At 38.5% G+C, this 26,456-nt stretch overlaps 1 protein-coding gene across 3 annotated transcripts in view; it reads right to left on the bottom strand.

Moving 5' to 3' along the window:
* LOC133652917 (serine/threonine-protein kinase 35-like) overlaps positions 1-21,117 on the bottom strand; it is a 72,794-nt gene extending 51,677 nt beyond the window's left edge. For all 3 annotated transcript variants that reach the window (XR_009826629.1, XR_009826630.1, XM_062051865.1), the window contains exons 1-2: positions 20,204-21,117; positions 8,325-9,074 (exon numbers count right to left, since the gene is read on the bottom strand). Coding sequence is in view for 1 of the 3 variants with exons in the window: in XM_062051865.1 (XP_061907849.1) it covers positions 8,341-9,074; positions 20,204-20,693 (1,224 nt within the window). In the remaining 2 variants the exon portion in view is untranslated. The remainder of the gene's footprint in view (positions 1-8,324; positions 9,075-20,203) is intronic.
* Positions 21,118-26,456: the final 5,339 nt, after the last annotated feature.

Genomic DNA, 26,456 nt, shown 5'->3' with positions numbered 1-26,456 from the left:
TTTAGCGTGTGCCTGGGCTAACTAAGTCATGTTCTGGAAAAGTCTATCTGCTAATGACAGCGTGGCTGCAGCCAAATAAAAGGTGCAAGCAGGCATTGTTAAATCAATCAGACATGTCAAAGTCAGGTGAGGTTATGAAACCACATGAACATCTCAGTTATTATGATCATTATTAAATCAATCAGACATGTTGTTGTTGTTGTTGTTGTTGTTGTTGTTGTTGTTGTTGTTGTTGTTGTTGTTGTTGTTGTTGTTGTTGGGGACAAGTGTTGTAAATGAGCTTTGGCTACAAACACTAAGATGCATACATTGGATAACTGTCTCAGATGTCTATGTTTTTGTATCTGTCCCCATTTCAAATAAACCTATATAATAATAATGTCAAAGTCAGGTGAGGTTATGTAACCACATGAATATCTGTTATTATGATCATTATTAAATCAATCAGATAGGTGAGGTTATGTAACCACATGAACATCTGTTATTATGATCATTATTAAATCAATCAGACATGTAAAAGTCATGAACATGAACATCACAGTTATTATGATCATTATTAAATCAATCAGACAGGTGAGGTTATGTAACCACATGAACATCACAGTTATTATGATCATTATTAAATCAGTCAGACATGTAAAAGTCATGAACATGAACATCACAGTTATTATGATCATTATTAAATCAGTCAGACATGTAAAAGTCATGAACATGAACATCACAGTTATTATGATCATTATTAAATCAGTCAGATAGGTGAGGTTATGTAACCACATGAACATCACAGTTATTATGATCATTATTAAATCAGTCAGATAGGTGAGGTTATGTAACCACATGAACATCACAGTTATTATGATCATTATTAAATCAGTCAGATAGGTGAGGTTATGTAACCACATGAACATCTGTTATTATGATCATTATTAAATCAGTCAGATAGGTGAGGTTATGTAACCACATGAACATCACAGTTATTATGATCAGGTCTATCTTCCCATCGCTGCCAATCATCCGTCAGTGAGATTGCTTAATGGAACATTTTTATTACCGCCACACCTTGAAATTACCTTTTTATTGCTTGAAAACAAATGAAAGTAATATAATATATTGAAGAAATTACAGACACCATTTTTACCTTTTATTACCAATGGTATGGTAACAAATGGCAGCATTTCAACAGGTTTTACCTCCCGTGTACCCACTTTCATCTCCACTTCCCCGCCTTCCTCATTCTCCACCAATCACCTTTCAGACATGGACAGTGTGTTTGCAAACATGGAAAAAACTGACATTGAATCCAAACCACACCAATATTAAACATTACCACCAGCTACAGTACGAATTGATATATATAGCCTATTATTTGCACACTATAGACAAGTGAAAACTCAACCACCAAAAAAAGACTTTGATTAGCGAAAAGTGCTGCCCAACCCAGATGTAAACAAGACGCACGCATTTGACTGGAGTGTTGTCAGCATGTCTGTGATGTGGACGTAAGCACATATACAGCCATCTAGGAAATGTGCAAATATCAAGCATGCTAATAGGGAACATCAGCTGGGTTTAGACTGTGGCCAGACAGTTTAGTTTTACCCTACTGTTGATGTCTTGTTGCAATAGTAGTAGGGTTTAGACCGTGGCCAGACAGATTAGTTTTACCCTACTGTTGATGTCTTGTTGCAATAGTAGTAGGGTTTAGACCGTGGCCAGACAGATTAGTTTTACCCTACTGTTGATGTCTTGTTGCAATAGTAGTAGGGTTTAGACCGTGGCCAGACAGGTTAGTTTTACCCTACTGTTGATGTCTTGTTGCAATAGTAGTAGGGTTTAGACCGTGGCCAGACAGGTTAGTTTTACCCTACTGTTGATGTCTTGTTGCAATAGTAGTAGGGTTTAGACCGTGGCCAGACAGATTAGTTTTACCCTACTGTTGATGTCTTGTTGCAATAGTAGTAGGGTTTAGACCGTGGCCAGACAGATTAGTTTTACCCTACTGTTGATGTCTTGTTGCAATAGTAGTAGGGTTTAGACCGTGGCCAGACAGGTTAGTTTTAGCCTACTGTTGATGTCTTGTTGCAATAGTAGTAGGGTTTAGACCGTGGCCAGACAGGTTAGTTTTACCCTACTGTTGATGTCTTGTTGCAATAGTAGTAGGGTTTAGACCGTGGCCAGACAGATTAGTTTTACCCTACTGTTGATGTCTTGTTGCAATAGTAGTAGGGTTTAGACCGTGGCCAGACAGGTTAGTTTTAGCCTACTGTTGATGTCTTGTTGCAATAGTAGTAGGGTTTAGACCGTGGCCAGACAGATTAGTTTTACCCTACTGTTGATGTCTTGTTGCAATAGTAGTAGGGTTTAGACCGTGGCCAGACAGTTTAGTTTTACCCTACTGTTGATGTCTTGTTGCAATAGTAGTAGGGTTTAGACCGTGGCCAGACAGGTTAGTTTTACCCTACTGTTGATGTCTTGTTGCAATAGTAGTAGGGTTTAGACCGTGGCCAGACAGGTTAGTTTTACCCTACTGTTGATGTCTTGTTGCAATAGTAGTAGGGTTTAGACCGTGGCCAGACAGGTTAGTTTTACCCTACTGTTGATGTCTTGTTGCAATAGTAGTAGGGTTTAGACCGTGGCCAGACAGATTAGTTTTACCCTACTGTTGATGTCTTGTTGCAATAGTAGTAGGGTTTAGACCGTGGCCAGACAGGTTAGTTTTAGCCTACTGTTGATGTCTTGTTGCAATAGTAGAGTCTCTAAACACCAGTACATTCTATTATAACACCAGAAGAAGATGCTAGATTTGCTGCTAGTTGTTTTTCATTTTAAAAAAGTAATTAAAATTCTGTAAACACTTGAAAAAAATCTCAACAAAGTACATTGTACAAAAAGCAACATTTGAAAATATGGATAAAACATTGTTTTAAGACTAATGAATCAAATTAAATGTCTATCTGTGGTGGCGACTTGGCCTTCCACTCCAATGCAGCAGGGATAGGCTCCAGCACCCAGAGAGGGACAAGTGGTAGAAAATGGATGGGCCACACTTTAAGTTCATGATGCAGTAAATTGAATGATGCGGACACGTTTGTTACTGGATACTTTCTAATATGCTTCTGCCTTGCAGACTTTGTATGTACAAGTAATATGTTTACATTGACAGATGTGCTGTTTTACATTCTTCAATTATTATTACGCTTGTGTGCTTGGCCGTTGTGTAGCTGCTAGTGGCCTATAGCCTAGCATGTTTACCTTTTGTAAATGACTTCAATCAAAAAGAGGAAATTGTGTGTTTATTGGAGGACATTCAGATGGTAACCGTCCAACTTTGCAGACGTAAACACGCTGCAGGACTGCTTGTATCGCACGTGATACCGCACGCAAGTAAACACGCTGCAGGACTGCTTGTATCGCACGTGATACCGCACGCAAGTAAACACGCTGCAGGACTGCTTGTATCGCACGTGATATCGCACACAAGTAAACACGCTGCAGGACTGCTTGTATCGCACGTGATATCGCACACAAGTAAACACGCTGCAGGACTGCTTGTATCGCACGTGATACCGCACGCAAGTAAACACGCTGCAGGACTGCTTGTATCGCACGTGATACCGCACGCAAGTAAACACGCTGCAGGACTGCTTGTATCGCACTTGATATCGCACGCAAGTAAACACGCTGCAGGACTGCTTGTATTGCACGTGATATCGCACACAAGTAAACACGCTGCAGGACTGCTTGTATCGCACGTGATATCGCACGCAAGTTAACACGCTGCAGGACTGCTTGTATCGCACGTGATACCGCACGCAAGTTAACACGCTGCAGGACTGCTTGTATCGCACGTGATACCGCACGCAAGTAAACACGCTGCAGGACTGCTTGTATCGCACGTGATATCGCACGCAAGTTAACACGCTGCAGGACTGCTTGTATCGCACGTGATACCGCACGCAAGTTAACACGCTGCAGGACTGCTTGTATCGCACGTGATACCGCACGCAAGTAAACACGCTGCAGGACTGCTTGTATCGCACGTGATATCGCACGCAAGTTAACACGCTGCAGGACTGCTTGTATCGCACGTGATATCACACACAAGTAAACACGCTGCAGGACTGCTTGTATCGCACGTGATATCGCACGCAAGTAAACACGCTGCAGGACTGCTTGTATCGCACGTGATACCGCACGCAAGTAAACACGCTGCAGGACTGCTTGTATCGCACGTGATACCGCACACAAGTAAACACGCTGCAGGACTGCTTGTATCGCACGTGATACCGCACGCAAGTAAACACGCTGCAGGACTGCTTGTATCGCACGTGATATCGCACGCAAGTTAACACGCTGCAGGACTGCTTGTATCGCACGTGATATCTCACACAAGTAAACACGCTGCAGGACTGCTTGTATCGCACGTGATACCGCACACAAGTAAACACGCTGCAGGACTGCTTGTATCGCACGTGATACCGCACGTAAGTAAACACGCTGCAGGACTGCTTGTATCGCACGTGATATCGCACGTGATATCGCACGCAAGTTAACACGCTGCAGGACTGCTTGTATCGCACGTGATACCGCACACAAGTAAACACGCTGCAGGACTGCTTGTATCGCACGTGATACCGCACACAAGTAAACACGCTGCAGGACTGCTTGTATCGCACGTGATACCGCACACAAGTAAACACGCTGCAGGACTGCTTGTATCGCACGTGATACCGCACACAAATAAACACGCTGCAGGACTGCTTGTATCGCACGTGATACCGCATGCAAGTTAACACGCTGCAGGACTGCTTGTATCGCACGTGATATCTCACACAAGTAAACACGCTGCAGGACTGCTTGTATCGCACGTGATACCGCACACAAGTAAACACGCTGCAGGACTGCTTGTATCGCACGTGATATCGCACGCAAGTTAACACGCTGCAGGACTGCTTGTATCGCACGTGATACCGCACACAAGTAAACACGCTGCAGGACTGCTTGTATCGCACGTGATACCGCACACAAGTAAACACGCTGCAGGACTGCTTGTATCGCACGTGATACCGCACACAAGTAAACACGCTGCAGGACTGCTTGTATCGCACGTGATACCGCACACAAGTAAACACGCTGCAGGACTGCTTGTATCGCACGTGATACCGCACACAAGTAAACACGCTGCCGGCCTGCTTGTATCAGAGTGCTTATGTGTAATATTTGAGATGCAAGCCCATACTTGTGTTGATGCCATATCAGTATGGGATGGGTGCAGCCTTAATATTCATGTATTGTGTCATGAAGAGCAGCCCTCCATTGACTGGACTAATAAAGAAATGAACACTTCCTGTCCCCTTTAGTCTTCCAGCCTATTACATGGTAAGTTTGCTGATGTCAGCAATACCTCCATGTGACCTGCCCTCCCCACGTCAATGTTCAGCACAGTAATCCCTGCTGGCCTGTTACGTAAGTGCCAGAGAAGTCATGTGGCGCACCATGGCGTGCATCAACATGGTGTGCATCAACATGGCGTGCATCAACAATGGTGAGGCGTTATGTCACCGCCTGCTCTGACACTCACTGGCCAATGAAAAGCTTAGCTTCAAACAAACACATTTTTGGGCTCCCCCAGCATGCGGCTAATAATCAAATCAATGTCAAGTATGTTATTCATATATACTGCATGTCAAGTATATTATTCATATATACTGCATGTCAAGTATATTATTCATATATACTGCATGTCAAGTATATTATTCATATATACTGCATGTCAAGTATATTATTCATATATACTGCATGTCAAGTATATTATTCATATATACTGCATGTCAAGTATATTATTCATATATACTGCATGTCAAGTATATTATTCATATATACTGCATGTCAAGTATATTATTCATATATACTGCATATAAAGTAATTGTTCATATATACTGCATGTCAAGTATATTATTCATATATACTGCATGTCAAGTATATTATTCATATATACTGCATATAAAGTAATTGTTCATATATACTGCATGTCAAGTATATTATTCATATATACTGCATGTCAAGTATATTATTCATATATACTGCATGTCAAGTATATTATTCATATATACTGCATGTCAAGTATATTATTCATATATACTGCATGTCAAGTATATTATTCATATATACTGCATATAAAGTAATTGTTCATATATACTGCATGTCAAGTATATTATTCATATATACTGCATGTCAAGTATATTATTCATATATACTGCATATAAAGTAATTGTTCATATATACTGCATGTCAAGTATATTATTCATATATACTGCATGTCAAGTATATTATTCATATATACTGCATGTCAAGTATATTATTCATATATACTGCATGTAAAGTATATTATTCATATATACTGCATGTCAAGTATATTATTCATATATACTGCATGTCAAGTATATTATTCATATATACTGCATGTCAAGTATATTATTCATATATACTGCATGTCAAGTATATTATTCATATATACTGCATGTCAAGTATATTATTCATATATACTGCATGTCAAGTATATTATTCATATATACAGAACAGGCCTTCTCCTCATTCAATGCTATGTTTTCTTTATTACTTTGTAGATTGTCACATCAAACTATGAATGAACACATGTGGAGTTATGTACTTGACAAAAAAAGGTGAAATAACTGAAAACATGTTTTATATTCTATCCATCTATTTTCTACCGCTGCTAGGTATGGAACATATTGACATGTGACATGAATGTAAGTATGGAACATATTGACATGAATGTAAGTATGGAACATATTGACATGTGACATGAATGTAAGTATGGAACATATTGACATGTGACATGAATGTAAGTATGGAACATATTGACATGAATGTAAGTATGGAACATATTGACATGTGACATGAATGTAAGTATGGAACATATTGACATGTGACATGAATGTAAGTATGGAACATATTGACATGTGACATGAATGAGAATAAAAGTGTTGTGTCAGGTGACCATGCACGTAGTTGACAACCTGCTCTTATTATTATTATTATTATTATTGTTATGTTTACGACTTGTTCAAGGAAGTGATTTCCTCTCCATTGGCGTGTGAGCTTGCTGAAAGCTTTCTTTATTTACCAACTACATTCCATGACAGGCAAGATTAGCTCTGGCTCACTGGCCGCCAAAAGAAGGTTTGAATTCTGGCTAATCATGTTCTCCTCTATGCACACAAGGTAAGAAGCAGGTCAAACCTAGGTAAGAATTAGGTAAGAGAAGATACAAAGTAGGAAACTTAGGGTAAGACATAGGTGAGAGAAAGTAAGAAGTAGTAATATGGAGATATTAATAATGGCCCAGCCCTAAGCAAGATAGAGATGAAGAAGCAGGAAGTAGATTGAGCATGTAACCCTCCCACTTGTTACAAGATAGAGATGAAGAGGCAGGAAGTAGATTGAGCATGTAACCCTCCCACTTGTTACAAGATAGAGATGAAGAAGCAGGAAGTAGATTGAGCATGTAACCCTCCCACTTGTTACAAGATAGAGATGAAGAAGCAGGAAGTAGATTGAGCATGTAACCCTCCCACTTGTTACAAGATAGAGATGAAGAGGCAGGAAGTAGATTGAGCATGTAACCCTCCCACTTGTTACAAGATAGAGATGAAGAAGCAGGAAGTAGATTGAGCATGTAACCCTCCCACTTGTTACAAGATAGAGATGAAGAAGCAGGAAGTAGATTGAGCATGTAACCCTCCCACTTGTTACAAGATAGAGATGAAGAGGCAGGAAGTAGATTGAGCATGTAACCCTCCCACTTGTTACAAGATAGAGATGAAGAGGCAGGAAGTAGATTGAGCATGTAACCCTCCCACTTGTTACAAGATAGAGATGAAGAGGCAGGAAGTAGATTGAGCATGTAACCCTCCCACTTGTTACAAGATAGAGATGAAGAAGCAGGAAGTAGATTGAGCATGTAACCCTCCCACTTGTTACAAGATAGAGATGAAGAGGCAGGAAGTAGATTGAGCATGTAACCCTCCCACTTGTTACAAGATAGAGATGAAGAAGCAGGAAGTAGATTGAGCATGTAACCCTCCCACTTGTTACAAGATAGAGATGAAGAGGCAGGAAGTAGATTGAGCATGTATCCCTCCCACTTGTTACAAGATAGAGATGAAGAGGCAGGAAGTAGATTGAGCATGTAACCCTCCCACTTGTTACAAGATAGAGATGAAGAAGCAGGAAGTAGATTGAGCATGTAACCCTCCCACTTGTTAGAAGATAGAGATGAAGAGGCAGGAAGTCCATCTTACCTGGACAAGAAAGAAGTCACGCGGCACAGGTGACCCGGTCCATCAGCATCTCCAGCTGGCAGGCGTCTGGTCGCTCCTGAGGGTTGAAGGCCAGCATGTCCTGGAGGAGATTCTTCACCCCCTCTGACATGGAGCTCCGGGCCTTCTGAGGGATGTGGAGGACCAACTTGGGGTTCTCCAACAGCGCCTCGCCCACCGGCACGATCTCCGAGCCTTGTCGGATGTACGTGCCCAGCAGCTCGCGTTTGGACTCTGCGTCGATGAACGTGATCCGCTCGATCATGGCCCAGATGATGATGCCCAAAGCAAAGATGTCCGCCTTGGCCGTGTAGTGGCCCTCCCACACCTCAGGGGCCATGTAGAAGTCCGAGCCACAGGCCGAGGACAACCACAACTTGTTGATGTTGACCATGTTGTCCTGGTTGCTGCCTCTGCCTGCCGAGTGCACTTCCTCAGTGTTCTTAGAACTCAGGCCAGCGCACACTTTACTTAGGCCAAAGTCAGCCACTTTGACAACGGGTGCACCAGACTTCTGGGAGATGAGGATGTTGTCGGGCTTCAAGTCCCGGTGAACAATGTTGTTCTTGTGCAGGAAAGCCACGGCGCTGGTCAGCTGGCGCATAAAACTCCTGTTGGTCTGGGGGTCGGGCCGACGGGACAAGATGTACTGGTTGAGGTCGCCCCCTTCGCAGAACTCCATGACGAACCACAGGTAACAAGGCTCCTCTGGGTAACCCAGAATGCGCTCCCCTGCACAGACACATCAGTTATGGCTTCTCAGGGTTAGGAACTGCTGACAATCTAACACATCAGCACAAGTGGAGGATCTTTTTACAAATACATGGATAGATGTTCATAGTCCAACTCATACTGACTGGTAGACACACATAACACATACTGACTGGTAGACACACATAACACATACTGACTGGTAGACACACATAACACATACTGACTGGTAGACACACATAATACATACTGACTGGTAGACACACATAATACATACTGACTGGTAGACACACATAATACATACTGACTGGTATACACACATAATACATACTGACTGGTAGACACACATAATACATACTGACTGGTAGACACACATAATACATACTGACTGGTAGACACACATAATACATACTGACTGGTAGACACACATAATACATACTGACTGGTAGACACACATAATACATACTGACTGGTAGACACACATAATACATACTGACTGGTAGACACACATAATACATACTGACTGGTAGACACACATAATACATACTGACTGGTATACACACATAATACATACTGACTGGTATACACACATAATACATACTGACTGGTAGACACACATAATACATACTGACTGGTATACACACATAACACATACTGACTGGTAGACACACATAATACATACTGACTGGTAGACACACATAATACATACTGACTGGTAGACACACATAATACATACTGACTGGTAGACACACATAATACATACTGACTGGTAGACACACATAATACATACTGACTGGTATACACACATAACACATACTGACTGGTAGACACACATAATACATACTGACTGGTATACACACATAACACATACTGACTGGTAGACACACATAATACATACTGACTGGTATACACACATAATACATACTGACTGGTAGACACACATAATACATACTGACTGGTATACACACATAATACATACTGACTGGTAGACACACATAATACATACTGACTGGTATACACACAATACGTACTGACTGGTATACACAAATAACACATACTGACTGGTATACACACATACTGACTGGTATACACACATACTGACTGGTATACATGCATACTGACTGGTATACACACATACTGACTGGTATACACACATAACATATACAGCACAATACAGCTCATCTGGCCTCATAGGTGCATTCAAAAAGAATGGTTTTAAGGGCTATTTTTTAGGATTTATCCTACTTCCTCATTTCGGCAGGACAATTATCTGTCTGATATTTATCATGTATTGTTGATTTCAAAAAAATTCAACTGGCTTTGAAATTGAAATAAATGAAAATGGCCCCCACATGCTTTGATTATTCAGTGTGTGGCCCTCAGTGGGAAAAGTGCTGACATCCTTAATGTAGACTTTCATGACGCCAAAGAAGTTTGTGCAAAAGTAAAGTCCCACTTGTCTTCCAAACGCTGCTTTGGAAGGAAGGCAGGAAGGATTACTAGAATTCTTTGCCACACACTGAAAAATATAATCCTGCATTTTTTTCAAGTGTGGTCCCTGGGACTTGGAATTGGACTTGGAAGTAATACAAATTGTAAAAATATGTCATGTATTAAAAAAAATGTCACCGCTAAAATCTCTGGATCAACTTTAGAGCTGTCGATACAAAGTTTTATTTGTATTCTTTTTTTAGTTTCATGCTTTGTGTCCAAGAAAAACCTGCAAAAGCACAAAATATGCAACAATCACCCCTGAAACATTTTCAAAGTAGAATATTTGATGTGAAGTAATTGGAGCCTTCAATAAATCAATAACATTGATTTTGATTGATAGTAATTGTTTGAGCACTAACATCATCAGGGATCTAGAAGGCCCAACGCATAAAAGTGTTCAAATAAGTCAAACATTACATTTTCTTGTTTTCCTTTCAATGCTTAAATCTCTAAATCAACTTCAGATCTATCAATCGATTATAACTTTTTCTTCATTTGTGTATGTTTTTTATTTTATGTTTGTTTTATGCCCTTTTTTTAATGGAAGACTTTCTTTTTTATGGCAAACACACAAAAAAGCAACATTTTGTCTACAAATCTGTCAAAATGTAATATTTGTAATTGGAGCCTTCAATAATTCATAACAACATAGATTTTGAGTCATTATTTTTTTGAGCAATGACAGTTTCAGAAAAAAAAACCTTTGTGTTATTAGACTCAATATTGCAACTTTTTACCATTCCATCTCACCTATACGCTCTTTTATTTGTCAATGTTGTTTAGTAATAGCATTTTTACAATGTGCCGTTAGAAAATGGCTGCACTATGGACACCCTGCTAGAACAACACTGCAAGATAACAACAACAATAACTGCTAGAACAACACTGCAAGATAACAACAACAATAACTGCTAGAACAACACTGCAAGATAACAACAACAATAACTGCTAGAACAACACTGCAAGATAACAACAACAATAACTGCTAGAACAACACTAGACACATGACTTGTTGTCCACAGGGCAGGCTGACCACAACAACAATAACACAGGGCAGGCTGACCATAACAACAATAACACAGGGCAGGCTGACCACAACAACAATAACACAGGGCAGGCTGACCACAACAACAATAACACAGGGCAGACTGACCACAACAACAATAACACAGGGCAGGCTGACCACAACAACAATAACACAGGGCAGACTGACCACAACAACAATAACACAGGGCAGGCTGACCACAACAACAATAACACAGGGCAGACTGACCACAACAACAATAACACAGGGCAGACTGACCACAACAACAATAACACAGGGCAGACTGACCACAACAACAATAACACAGGGCAGACTGACCACAACAACAATAACACAGGGCAGGCTGACCACAACAACAATAACACAGGGCAGGCTGACCACAACAACAATAACACAGGGCAGGCTGACCACAACAACAATAACACAGGGCAGACTGACCACAACAACAATAACACAGGGCAGGCTGACCACAACAACAATAACACAGGGCAGGCTGACCACAACAACAATTACACAGGGCAGACTGACCACAACAACAATAACACAGGGCAGGCTGACCACAACAACAATAACACAGGGCAGGCTGACCACAACAACAATAACACAGGGCAGGCTGACCACAACAAGGCAGTGAGAAGTCACTAAAATACTCAATAATTTCAAATGTGAAAGTGCAAAGTGCGGAAATAAATGTTCAGTGTTAGTAAAGCCAGCAAGTACATCGTATTCTTTTTGACACCATCTTCTCTTTGTGCCCACTAACTGTACACATATTCACATGTACACTAACTGTACACATATTCACATGTACACTAACTGTACACATACTTACATGTACACTAACTGTACACATACATGTACACTAACTGTACACATATTTACATGTACACTAACTGTACACATACTTACATGTACACTAACTGTACACATACTTACATGTACACTAACTGTACACATACATGTACACTAACTGTACACATATTTACATGTACACTAACTGTACACATACTTACATGTACACTAACTGTACACATACTTACATGTACACTAACTGTACACATACATGTACACTAACTGTACACATATTTACATGTACACTAACTGTACACATACTTACATGTACACTAACTGTACACATATTTACATGTACACTAACTGTACACATACTTACATGTACACTAACTGTACACATATTTACATGTACACTAACTGTACACATATTCACATGTACACTAACTGTACACATATTCACATGTACACTAACTGTACACATATTCACATGTACACTAACTGTACACATACTTACATGTACACTAACTGTACACATATTTACATGTACACTAACTGTACACATACATGTACACTAACTGTACACATATTTACATGTACACTAACTGTACACATACTTACATGTACACTAACTGTACACATATTTACATGTACACTAACTGTACACATATTTACATGTACACTAACTGTACACATTATCACATGTACACTAACTGTACACATACTTACATGTACACTAACTGTACACATATTTACATGTACACTAACTGTACACATACTTACATGTACACTAACTGTACACATACTTACATGTACACTAACTGTACACATATTCACATGTACACTAACTGTACACATATTTACATGTACAGCACCATCTTTAGTCAATTCCCAACACCACCTGTTGCAGTCAGGGAAATGTGTCAGCACCATCTCTAGTCAATTCACAACACCACCTGTTGTAGTCAGTGCAATGTGTCAGCACCATCTCTAGTCAATTCACAACACCACCTGTTGTAGTCAGGGAAATGTGTCAGCACCATCTCTAGTCAATTCACAACACCACCTGTTGTAGTCAGGGAAATGTGTCAGCACCATCTCTAGTCAATTCACAACACCACCTGTTGTAGGCAGGGAAATGTGTCAGCACCATCTCTAGTCAATTCACAACACCACCTGTTGTAGTCAGGGAAATGTGTCAGCACCATCTTTAGTCAATTCACAACACCACCTGTTGTAGTCAGGGAAATGTGTCAGCACCATCTTTAGTCAATTCACAACACCACCTGTTGTAGTCAGGGAAATGTGTCAGCACCATCTTTAGTCAATTCACAACACCACCTGTTGTAGTCAGGGCAATGTGTCAGCACCATCTTTAGTCAATTCACAACACCACCTGTTGTAGTCAGGGAAATGTGTCAGCACCATCTTTAGTCAATTCACAACACCACCTGTTGTAGTCAGGGCAATGTGTCAGCACCATCTTTAGTCAATTCACAACACCACCTGTTGTAGTCAGGGCAATGTGTCAGCACCATCTCTAGTCAATTCACAACACCACCTGTTGTAGTCAGGGCAATGTGTCAGCACCATCTCTAGTCAATTCACAACACCACCTGTTGTAGTCAGGGCAATGTGTCAGCACCATCTCTAGGCAATTCACAACACCACCTGTTGTAGTCAGGGAAATGTGTCAGCACCATCTTTAGTCAATTCACAACACCACCTGTTGTAGTCAGGGCAATGTGTCAGCACCATCTTTAGTCAATTCACAACACCACCTGTTGTAGTCAGGGAAATGTGTCAGCACCATCTTTAGTCAATTCACAACACCACCTGTTGTAGTCAGGGCAATGTGTCAGCACCATCTTTAGTCAATTCACAACACCACCTGTTGTAGTCAGGGAAATGTGTCAGCACCATCTTTAGTCAATTCACAACACCACCTGTTGTAGTCAGGGCAAAGTGTCAGCACCATCTCTAGTCAATTCACAACACCACCTGTTGTAGTCAGGGAAATGTGTCAGCACCATCTCTAGTCAATTCACAACACCACCTGTTGTAGTCAGGGAAATGTGTCAGCACCATCTTTAGTCAATTCACAACACCACCTGTTGTAGTCAGGGCAATGTGTCAGCACCATCTCTAGTCAATTCACAACACCACCTGTTGTAGTCAGGGAAATGTGTCAGCACCATCTCTAGTCAATTCACAACACCACCTGTTGTAGTCAGGGAAATGTGTCAGCACCATCTTTAGTCAATTCACAACACCACCTGTTGTAGTCAGGGAAATGTGTCAGCACCATCTTTAGTCAATTCACAACACCACCTGTTGTAGTCAGGGAAATGTGTCAGCACCATCTTTAGTCAATTCACAACACCACCTGTTGTAGTCAGGGCAATGTGTCAGCACCATCTTTAGTCAATTCACAACACCACCTGTTGTAGTCAGGGAAATGTGTCAGCACCATCTTTAGTCAATTCACAACACCACCTGTTGTAGTCAGGGAAATGTGTCAGCACCATCTTTAGTCAATTCACAACACCACCTGTTGTAGTCAGGGCAATGTGTCGGCACCATCTTTAGTCAATTCACAACACCACCTGTTGTAGTCAGGGAAATGTGTCAGCACCATCTTTAGTCAATTCACAACACCACCTGTTGTAGTCAGGGCAATGTGTCAGCACCATCTTAAGTCAATTCACAACACCACCTGTTGTAGTCAGGGAAATGTGTCAGCACCATCTTTAGTCAATTCACAACACCACCTGTTGTAGTCAGGGCAATGTGTCAGCACCATCTCTAGTCAATTCACAACACCACCTGTTGTAGTCAGGGAAATGTGTCAGCACCATCTCTAGTCAATTCACAACACCACCTGTTGTAGTCAGGGCAATGTGTCAGCACCATCTCTAGGCAATTCACAACACCACCTGTTGTAGTCAGGGAAATGTGTCAGCACCATCTTTAGTCAATTCACAACACCACCTGTTGTAGTCAGGGCAATGTGTCAGCACCATCTTTAGTCAATTCACAACACCACCTGTTGTAGTCAGGGAAATGTGTCAGCACCATCTTTAGTCAATTCACAACACCACCTGTTGTAGTCAGGGCAATGTGTCAGCACCATCTTTAGTCAATTCACAACACCACCTGTTGTAGTCAGGGAAATGTGTCAGCACCATCTTTAGTCAATTCACAACACCACCTGTTGTAGTCAGGGCAATGTGTCAGCACCATCTCTAGTCAATTCACAACACCACCTGTTGTAGTCAGGGCAATGTGTCAGCACCATCTTTAGTCAATTCACAACACCACCTGTTGTAGTCAGGGAAATGTGTCAGCACCATCTTTAGTCAATTCACAACACCACCTGTTGTAGTCAGGGCAATGTGTCAGCACCATCTCTAGTCAATTCACAACACCACCTGTTGTAGTCAGGGAAATGTGTCAGCACCATATCTAGTCAATTCACAACACCACCTGTTGTAGTCAGGGAAATGTGTCAGCACCATCTTTAGTCAAGTATATTTGGTTGTGCTAGAAAACCCTACTGGTATAGTTAATAGTTTACTGGTGTATTTAATACTTTACTGGTATAGTTAATAGTTTACTGGTGTATTTAATAGTTTACTGGTATAGTTAATAGTTTACTGGTGTATTTAATAGTTTACTGGTATAGTTAATAGTTTACTGGTGTATTTAATAGTTTACTGGTATAGTTAATAGTTTACTGGTGTATTTAATAGTTTACTGGTATAGTTAATAGTTTACTGGTGTATTTAATACTTTACTGGTATAGTTAATAGTTTACTGGTGTATTTAATACTTTACTGGTATAGTTAATAGTTTACTGGTGTATTTAATACTTTACTGGTATAGTTAATAGTTTACTGGTGTATTTAATACTTTACTGGTATAGTTAATAGTTTACTGGTGTATTTAATACTTTACTGGTAGAGTTAATAGTTTACTGGTGTATTTAATACTTTACTGGTATAGTTAATAGTTTCCTGGTGTATTTAATACTTTACTGGTATAGTTAATAGTTTCCTGGTGTATTTAATACTTTACTGGTATAGTTAATAGTTTACTGGTGTATTCAATACTTTACTGGTATAGTTAATAGTTTACTGGTGTATTCAATACTTTACTGGTATAGTTAATAGTTTACTGGTGTATTTAATACTTTACTGGTATGGTTAATAGTTTACTGGTGTATTTAATACTTTACTGGTATGGTTAATAGTTTACTGGTGTATTTAATACTTTACTGGTATAGTTAATAGTTTACTGGTGTATTTCATACTTTACTGGTATAGTTAATAGTTTACTGGTGTATTTAATACTTTACTGGTATAGTTAATAGTTTACTGGTGTATTTGATACTTTACTGGTATAGTTAATAGTTTACTGGTGTATTTAATACATTACTGGTATAGTTAATAGTTTACTGGTGTATTTAATACTTTACTGGTATAGTTAATAGTTTACTGGTGTGTTTAATACTTTACTGGTATAGTTAATAGTTTACTGGTGTATTTAATACTTTACTGGTATGGTTAATAGTTTACTGGTGTATTTAATACTTTACTGGTATAGTTAATAGTTTACTGGTGTATTTAATACTTTAGTGGTATGGTTAATAGTTTACTGGTGTATGTAATACTTTACTGGTATGGTTAATAGTTTACTGGTGTATTTAATACTTTACTGGTATGGTTAATAGTTTACTGGTGTATTTAATACTTTACTGGTATGGTTAATAGTTTACTGGTGTATTTAATACTTTACTGGTATGGTTAATAGTTTACTGGTGTATTTAATACTTTACTGGTATAGTTAATAGTTTACTGGTGTATTTAATACTTTACTGGTATAGTTAATAGTTTCCTGGTGTATTTAATACTTTACTGGTATAGTTAATAGTTTCCTGGTGTATTTAATACTTTACTGGTATAGTTAATAGTTTACTGGTGTATTCAATACTTTACTGGTATAGTTAATAGTTTACTGGTGTATTCAATACTTTACTGGTATAGTTAATAGTTTACTGGTGTATTTAATACTTTACTGGTATGGTTAATAGTTTACTGGTGTATTTAATACTTTACTGGTATGGTTAATAGTTTACTGGTGTATTTAATACTTTACTGGTATGGTTAATAGTTTACTGGTGTATTTCATACTTTACTGGTATAGTTAATAGTTTACTGGTGTATTTAATACTTTACTGGTATAGTTAATAGTTTACTGGTGTATTTGATACTTTACTGGTATAGTTAATAGTTTACTGGTGTATTTGATACTTTACTGGTATAGTTAATAGTTTACTGGTGTATTTAATACTTTACTGGTATAGTTAATAGTTTACTGGTGTATTTAATACTTTACTGGTATAGTTAATAGTTTACTGGTGTGTTTAATACTTTACTGGTATAGTTAATAGTTTACTGGTGTATTTAATACTTTACTGGTATGGTTAATAGTTTACTGGTGTATTTAATACTTTAGTGGTATAGTTAATAGTTTACTGGTGTATGTAATACTTTAGTGGTATGGTTAATAGTTTACTGGTGTATGTAATACTTTACTGGTATGGTTAATAGTTTACTGGTGTATTTAATACTTTACTGGTATGGTTAATAGTTTACTGGTGTATTTAATACTTTACTGGTATGGTTAATAGTTTACTGGTGTATTTAATACTTTACTGGTATGGTTAATAGTTTACTGGTGTATTTAATACTTTACTGGTATAGTTAATAGTTTACTGGTGTATTTAATACTTTACTGGTATAGTTAATAGTTTACTGGTGTATTTAATACTTTACTGATATAGTTAATAGTTTACTGGTGTATTTAATACTTTACTGGTATAGTTAATAGTTTACTGGTGTGTTTAATACTTTACTGGTATGGTTAATAGTTTACTGGTGTATTTAATACTTTACTGGTATAGTTAATAGTTTACTGGTGTATGTAATACTTTACTGGTATGGTTAATAGTTTACTGGTGTATTTAATACTTTACTGGTATGGTTAATAGTTTACTGGTGTATTTAATACTTTACTGGTATAGTTAATAGTTTACTGGTGTATTTAATACTTTACTGGTATGGTTAATAGTTTACTGGTGTATTTAATACTTTTCTGGTATGGTTAATAGTTTACTGGTGTATTTAATACTTTACTGGTATAGTTAATAGTTTACTGGTGTATTTAATACTTTACTGGTATAGTTAATAGTTTATTGGTGTATTTAATAGTTTACTGGTATAGTTAATAGTTTACTGGTGTATTTAATACTTTACTGGTATAGTTAATAGTTTACTGGTGTATTTAATAGTTTACTGGTATAGTTAATAGTTTACTGGTGTATTTTATAGTTTACTGGTGTAGTTAATAGTTTGCTGGTGTAGCTAATAGTTTACTGGTGTATTTTATAGTTTACTGGTGTATTTTATAGTTTAGTGGTGTGTTTACTGGTGTATTTAATAGTTTACTGGTGTAGTTAATAGTTTACTGGTGTATTTTATAGTTTACTGGTGTATTGTATAGTTTAGTGGTGTGTTTACTGGTGTATTTTATAGTTTAGTGGTGTGTTTACTGGTCTATTTAATAGTTTACTGGTGTAGTTTATTGGTGTATTGAATAGTTTACTGGTGTAGTTAATAGTTTACTGGTGTAGTTAATAGTTTAATGGTGTATTTAATAGATTACTTGTGCAGTTAATAGTTTACTTGTGTAGTTAATAGTTTACTGGTGTATTTTATAGTTTACCTGTGTAGTTCACTGGTGTATTTAATAGTTTAGGTGTGTTAACTGGTGCATTTAATAGTGTACTGGTGTATTTAATAGTTTAGGTGTGTTAACTGGTGCATTTAATAGTTTACTGGTGTAGTTCACTGGTGTATTTAATAGTTTAGTGGTGTGTTTACTGGTGTATTTAATAGTTTAGGTGTTTACTAGTGTATTTAAGTTTACTGGTGTAGTTTATTGGTGTATTTAATAGTTTACTGGTATAGTTTATTGGTGTATTGAATAGTTTACTGGTGTAGTTAATAGTTTACTGGTGTAAATAGTTTAATGGTGTATTTAATAGATTACTTGTGCAGTTAATAGTTTACTTGTGTAGTTAATAGTTTACTGGTGTATTTTATAGTTTACTGGTGTAGTTCACTGGTGTATTTAATAGTTTAGGTGTGTTAACTGGTGCATTTAATAGTGTACTGGTGTATTTAATAGTTTAGGTGTGTTAACTGGTGCATTTAATAGTTTACTGGTGTAGTTCACTGGTGTATTTAATAGTTTAGTGGTGTGTTTACTGGTGTATTTAATAGTTTAGGTGTTTACTAGTGTATTTAAGTTTACTGGTGTAGTTTATTGGTGTATTTAATAGTTTAGTGGTGTATTGAATAGTTGAGTGGTGTGTTTACTGGTGTAGTTGAGTGGTGTGTTTACTGGTGTAGTTGAGTGGTGTATTGAATAGTTTAGTGGTGTATTGAATAGTTGAGTGGTGTGTTTACTGGTGTAGTTGAGTGGTGTGTTTACTGGTGTAGTTGAGTGGTGTATTGAATAGTTTAGTGGTGTATTGAATAGTTTAGTGGTTTATTGCATAGTTGAGTGGTGTGTTTAGTGGTGTATTGAATAGTTTAGTGGTGTATTGAATAGTTTAGTGGTGTATTGCATAGTTGAGTGGTGTGTTTAGTGGTGTATTGAATAGTTTAGTGGTGTATTGAATAGTTTAGTGGTGTATTGAATAGTTTAGTGGTGTATTGCATAGTTGAGTGATGTAGTTGCAAAATGGTGCGTGTACCTTTGAGTGAGGTCTCCACCAGTCTCAGGTATTGTTTGGAGGTCTTGTTGCCATGGCTCATCTTCTGGGCCAGTCCGTTCCTCTGCAGGACGCACTCCTCCAGCTGGACCACGTTCTGGTGTCGGTTCTCCAGGCTGGTCAGGGCCCAGAACTCGGCCAAAGCCAGTTCCACGTTTTCCGGGGCGTCGCACTGGAGCCTTTTCACCGCCAAGCGGGCTCCGCTGGTCCGGGCGAGGGCCTCGTACACCACCCCGTAGCTGCCCCGGCCCACCTCCCGGATCAAGGTGTAGCGAGGGGGCAAGGACGACTCGGGCCTACCTGTCCGCAGGAAGCTGACGGAGAAGCAGTAGTCCTGGTCCTGGTCCTGGTCCTGGTCCTGGTCCATGGGCTCCGGGTGCTTGTTATTGTCCTCCACCTTGAGGGAGCGGAGGACTTTGGCCACATTCCTCCGGCAGACCTTCATCCCTCTTTTCCGCTCGCAAACATCCATTGTTACACGGACCTGCTTTGCATTGTTTACATCGCATTACTTGAATCCCGACTAGAAGTGTGGCGCTCTTGTTGCCTCCGAACAAAGTCAGCGTGAAGCAAGAAAAAGGAGCAGAGAATTATTTTGTGCCTGCAAAAAAAAACAAAATGTTCCAGCTTTCAGTCCGGAACAAGGGGCGTGGTTTGTTGCTTACGTAAGGGCTGAGGCGGACGCTGATTGGCTGAGAGCCGAAGCTAGCAAGCACTGATTCCGCTTCCACAAAAGAGGATTGTTTTGATTGAAAATGATAATAATAAAGTGCTTAGTTAGTGTCGTGTCATCTGCTCACGCGTGTAAGTGGACAATGGTCCTCAACTGGCTCCTCACTCACTACCTCTTTCCTTCTTCTCCTTCTTCTTCATTCATGTCCGCAGCAGCGTGGGAAAACACGAGAGCAGGCGGCACGTGCACATAGACCTGGTGCCCCGCCCACGCAGACCTGGTGCCCCGCCCACACAGACCTGGTGCCCCGCCCACACTGCTGACTTGCAACTCATCCATCTTACTTCATTTCCATCCATCCATCCATTTTCTTTTTTTTTTTTTGTCCTGTCCAGCTTCTCAGGCAAATCATATAGTAGATGTAGATGATCATATAGTAGATGTAGATGATCATATAGCAGATGTAGATGATCATATAGTAGATGTAGATGATCATATAGTAGATGTAGATGATCATATAGTAGATGTAGATGATCATATAGTAGATGTAGATGATCATATAGCAGATGTAGATGATCATATAGTAGATGTAGATGATCATATAGTAGATGTAGATGATCATATAGTAGATGTAGATGATCATATAGCAGATGTAGATGATCATATAGTAGATGTAGATGATCATATAGTAGATGTAGATGATCATATAGTAGATGTAGATGATCATATAGTAGATGTAGATGATCATATAGTAGATGTAGATGATCATATAGTAGATGTAGATGATCATATAGCAGATGTAGATGATCATATAGTAGATGTAGATGATCATATAGCAGATGTAGATGATCATATAGTAGATGTAGATGATCATATAGTAGATGTAGATGATCATATAGCAGATGTAGATGATCATATAGTAGATGTAGATGATCATATAGCAGATGTAGATGATCATATAGTAGATGTAGATGATCATATAGTAGATGTAGATGATCATATAGCAGATGTAGATGATCATATAGTAGATGTAGATGATCATATAGTAGATGTAGATGATCATATAGTAGATGTAGATGATCATATAGTAGATGTAGATGATCATATAGTAGATGTAGATGATCATATAGTAGATGTAGATGATCATATAGTAGATGTAGATGATCATATAGCAGATGTAGATGATCATATAGTAGATGTAGATGATCATATAGTAGATGTAGATGATCATATAGTAGATGTAGATGATCATATAGTAGATGTAGATGATCATATAGTAGATGTAGATGATCATATAACAGATGTAGATGATCATATAGTAGATGTAGATGATCATATAGTAGATGTAGATGATCATATAGTAGATGTAGATGATCATATAGTAGATGTAGATGATCGTAGATGTAGATGATCATATAGTAGATGTAGATGATCATATAGTAGATGTAGATGATCGTAGATGTAGATGATCATATAGTAGATGTAGATGATCGTAGATGTAGATGATCATATAGTAGATGTAGATGATCATATAGTAGATGTAGATGATCATATAGTAGATGTAGATGATCATATAGTAGATGTAGATGATCATATAGTAGATGTAAATGATCATATAGTAGATGTAGATGATCATATAGTAGATGATCATATAGTAGATGATCATATAGTAGATGTAGATGATCATATAGTAGATGTAGATGATCATATAGTAGATGTAGATGATCATATAGTAGATGTAGATGATCATATAGTAGATGTAGATGATCATATAGTAGATGTAGATGATCATATAGTAGATGTAGATGATCATATAGTGGATGTAGATGATCATATAGTAGATGTAGATGATCATATAGTAGATGTAGATGATCATATAGTAGATGTAGATGATCATATAGTAGATGTAGATGATCATACAGTAGATGTAGATGATCATATAGTAGATGTAGATGATCATATAGTAGATGTAGATGATCATATAGCAGATGTAGATGATCATATAGTAGATGTAGATGATCATATAGTAGATGTAGATGATCATATAGTAGATGTAGATGATCATATAGCAGATGTAGATGATCATATAGTAGATGTAGATGATCATATAGTAGATGTAGATGATCATATAGTAGATGTAGATGATCATATAGTAGATGTAGATGATCATATAGTAGATGTAGATGATCATATAGTAGATGTAGATGATCATATAGCAGATGTAGATGATCATATAGTAGATGTAGATGATCATATAGCAGATGTAGATGATCATATAGTAGATGTAGATGATCATATAGTAGATGTAGATGATCATATAGTAGATGTAGATGATCATATAGCAGATGTAGATGATCATATAGTAGATGTAGATGATCATATAGTAGATGTAGATGATCATATAGTAGATGTAGATGATCATATAGTAGATGTAGATGATCATATAGTAGATGTAGATGATCATATAGTAGATGTAGATGATCATATAGTAGATGTAGATGATCATATAGCAGATGTAGATGATCATATAGTAGATGTAGATGATCATATAGTAGATGTAGATGATCATATAGTAGATGTAGATGATCATATAGTAGATGTAGATGATCATATAGTAGATGTAGATGATCATATAACAGATGTAGATGATCATATAGTAGATGTAGATGATCATATAGTAGATGTAGATGATCATATAGTAGATGTAGATGATCATATAGTAGATGTAGATGATCGTAGATGTAGATGATCATATAGTAGATGTAGATGATCATATAGTAGATGTAGATGATCGTAGATGTAGATGATCATATAGTAGATGTAGATGATCGTAGATGTAGATGATCATATAGTAGATGTAGATGATCATATAGTAGATGTAGATGATCATATAGTAGATGTAGATGATCATATAGTAGATGTAGATGATCATATAGTAGATGTAAATGATCATATAGTAGATGTAGATGATCATATAGTAGATGATCATATAGTAGATGATCATATAGTAGATGTAGATGATCATATAGTAGATGTAGATGATCATATAGTAGATGTAGATGATCATATAGTAGATGTAGATGATCATATAGTAGATGTAGATGATCATATAGTAGATGTAGATGATCATATAGTAGATGTAGATGATCATATAGTGGATGTAGATGATCATATAGTAGATGTAGATGATCATATAGTAGATGTAGATGATCATATAGTAGATGTAGATGATCATATAGTAGATGTAGATGATCATACAGTAGATGTAGATGCCCATATCGGCTGTTCACATTTACTTTACAAAAGAGAAGTGTAGGATACTTCTCTTGTTGCCTTATTTGTATTTGACTTTATCAAATGTATTTATATCATCATTTGGTGCAGCCGGGCCGGAGCAGGAGGGGATAGAAAGAGAGAAAAAGGAAGACAGAGGGGGGAATTGTGGGGACAAGAGGGGGATTAGACAGAGAGACAAAAACAACAACAAAAACAACAACAACAACAACAACAGAGCAACATCAGCAAATAGGACATGTACAAATATGATGGTAAAAGTAATAGCAAATAAGCAGTTAGCGAAAATAAAAAACAATACAGAAATGACAATGAGCATTATTACACTACAAATGGAGCAACACAAATACCAATAGAAATAGCGCTGTTGATAATAAACAATACCAATACTTGACCTTTATTATCAACAATACAATTGTTCAAATGCAACAATACATATACGTCATGATAACTTGAGATACGAAAGAATGCAGAAAAATGGAGGGGAAGAAAGAGAAGCAACCTACATTCAATCAATCAATCAATGTTTATTTATATAGCCCTAAATCACAAGTGTCTCAAAGGGCTGTACAAGCCACAACGACATCCTCGGTACAGAGCCCACATACGGGCAAGGAAAAACTCACCCCAGTGGGACGTCGGTGAATGACTATGAGAAACCTTGGAGAGGACCGCATATGTGGGTAACCCCCCCCCTCTAGGGGAGACCGAAAGCAACGGATGTCGAGTGGGTCTGACATAACATTGTGAAAGTCCAGTCCACAGTGGATCCAACACATCAGCGGGAGTCCAGTCCACAGCGGGGCCAACAGGAAACCATCCCGAGCGGAGACGGGTCAGCAGCGCAGAGATGTCCCCAACCGATGCACAGGCTAGTGGTCCACCCGGGGTCCCGACTCTGGACAGCCAGCACTTCATCCATGGCCACCGGACCTATGCAACTCCCCCTCGCAAGGGACAGGGGAGAAGAGGAGAGAAGAAAAGAAACGGCAGATCAACTGGTCTAAAAAAGGGGGGGTCTATTTAAAGGCTAGATTATACAAATGAGTTTTAAGATGGGACTTAAATGCTTCTACTGAGGTAGCATCTCTAACTGTTACCGGGAGGGCATTCCAGAGTACTGGAGCCCGAATAGAAAACGCTCTATAGCCCGCAGACTTTTTTTTGGCTCTGAGAATCACTAATAAGCCGGAGTTCTTTGAACGCAGATTTCTTGTCGGGACATATGGTACAATACAATCGGCGAGATAGGCTGGAGCTAAACCGTGTAATATTTTATACGTAAGTAGTAAAACCTTAAAGTCGCATCTTAAGTGCACAGGAAGCCAGTGCAAGTGAGCCAGTATAGGCGTAATATGATCAAACTTTCCTGTTTTTGTCAAAAGCATTGCAGCAGCATTTTGTACCAACTGTAATCTTTTAATGCTAGACATAGGGAGGCCCGAAAATAATACGTTACAGTAATCGAGACGAGACGTAACGAACGCATGAATAATGATCTCAGCGTCGCTAGTGGACAAGATGGAACGAATTTTAGCGATATTACGGAGATGAAAGAAGGCCGTTTTAGTAACACTCTTAATGTGTGACTCAAACGAGAGAGTTGGGTGGAAGATAATACCCAGATTCTTTACCGAGTCTCCTTGTTTAATTGTTTGGTTGTCAAATGTTAAGGTGGTATTATTAAATAGATGTTGGTGTCTAGCAGGACCGATAATCAGCATTTCCGTTTTCTTAGCGTTGAGTTGCAAAAAGTTAGCGGACATCCATTGTTTAATTTCATTAAGACACGCCTCCAGCTGACTACAGTCCGGCGTGTTGGTCAGCTTTAGGGGCATGTAGAGTTGAGTGTCATCAGCATAACAGTGAAAGCTAACACCGTACTTGCGTATGATGTCACCCAGCGGCAGCATGTAAATACTAAAGAGTGCAGGGCCAAGAACCGAACCCTGGGGAACTCCGCACGTTACCTTGACATAGTCCGAGGTCACATTGTTATGGGAGACGCACTGCATCCTGTCAGTAAGATAAGAGTTAAACCAAGACAAGGCTAAGTCTGACATACCAATACGTGTTTTGATACGCTCTAATAAAATATTATGATCGACGGTATCGAAAGCGGCGCTAAGATCAAGAAGCAGCAACATAGATGAAGCATCAGAATCCATCGTTAGCAATAGATCATTAGTCATTTTTGCGAGGGCTGTCTCCGTAGAGTGATTTGCCCTGAAACCGGATTGAAAAGGTTCACAGAGATTGTTAGTCACT

The sequence above is a fragment of the Entelurus aequoreus genome, linkage group LG07 (assembly GCF_033978785.1).
Source record: "Entelurus aequoreus isolate RoL-2023_Sb linkage group LG07, RoL_Eaeq_v1.1, whole genome shotgun sequence".
In the NCBI taxonomy this organism is placed as follows: domain Eukaryota; kingdom Metazoa; phylum Chordata; class Actinopteri; order Syngnathiformes; family Syngnathidae; genus Entelurus; species Entelurus aequoreus.
Note: the sequence above shows the minus strand (reverse complement) of the source record. Positions and strands in the feature narration are given on the sequence as shown.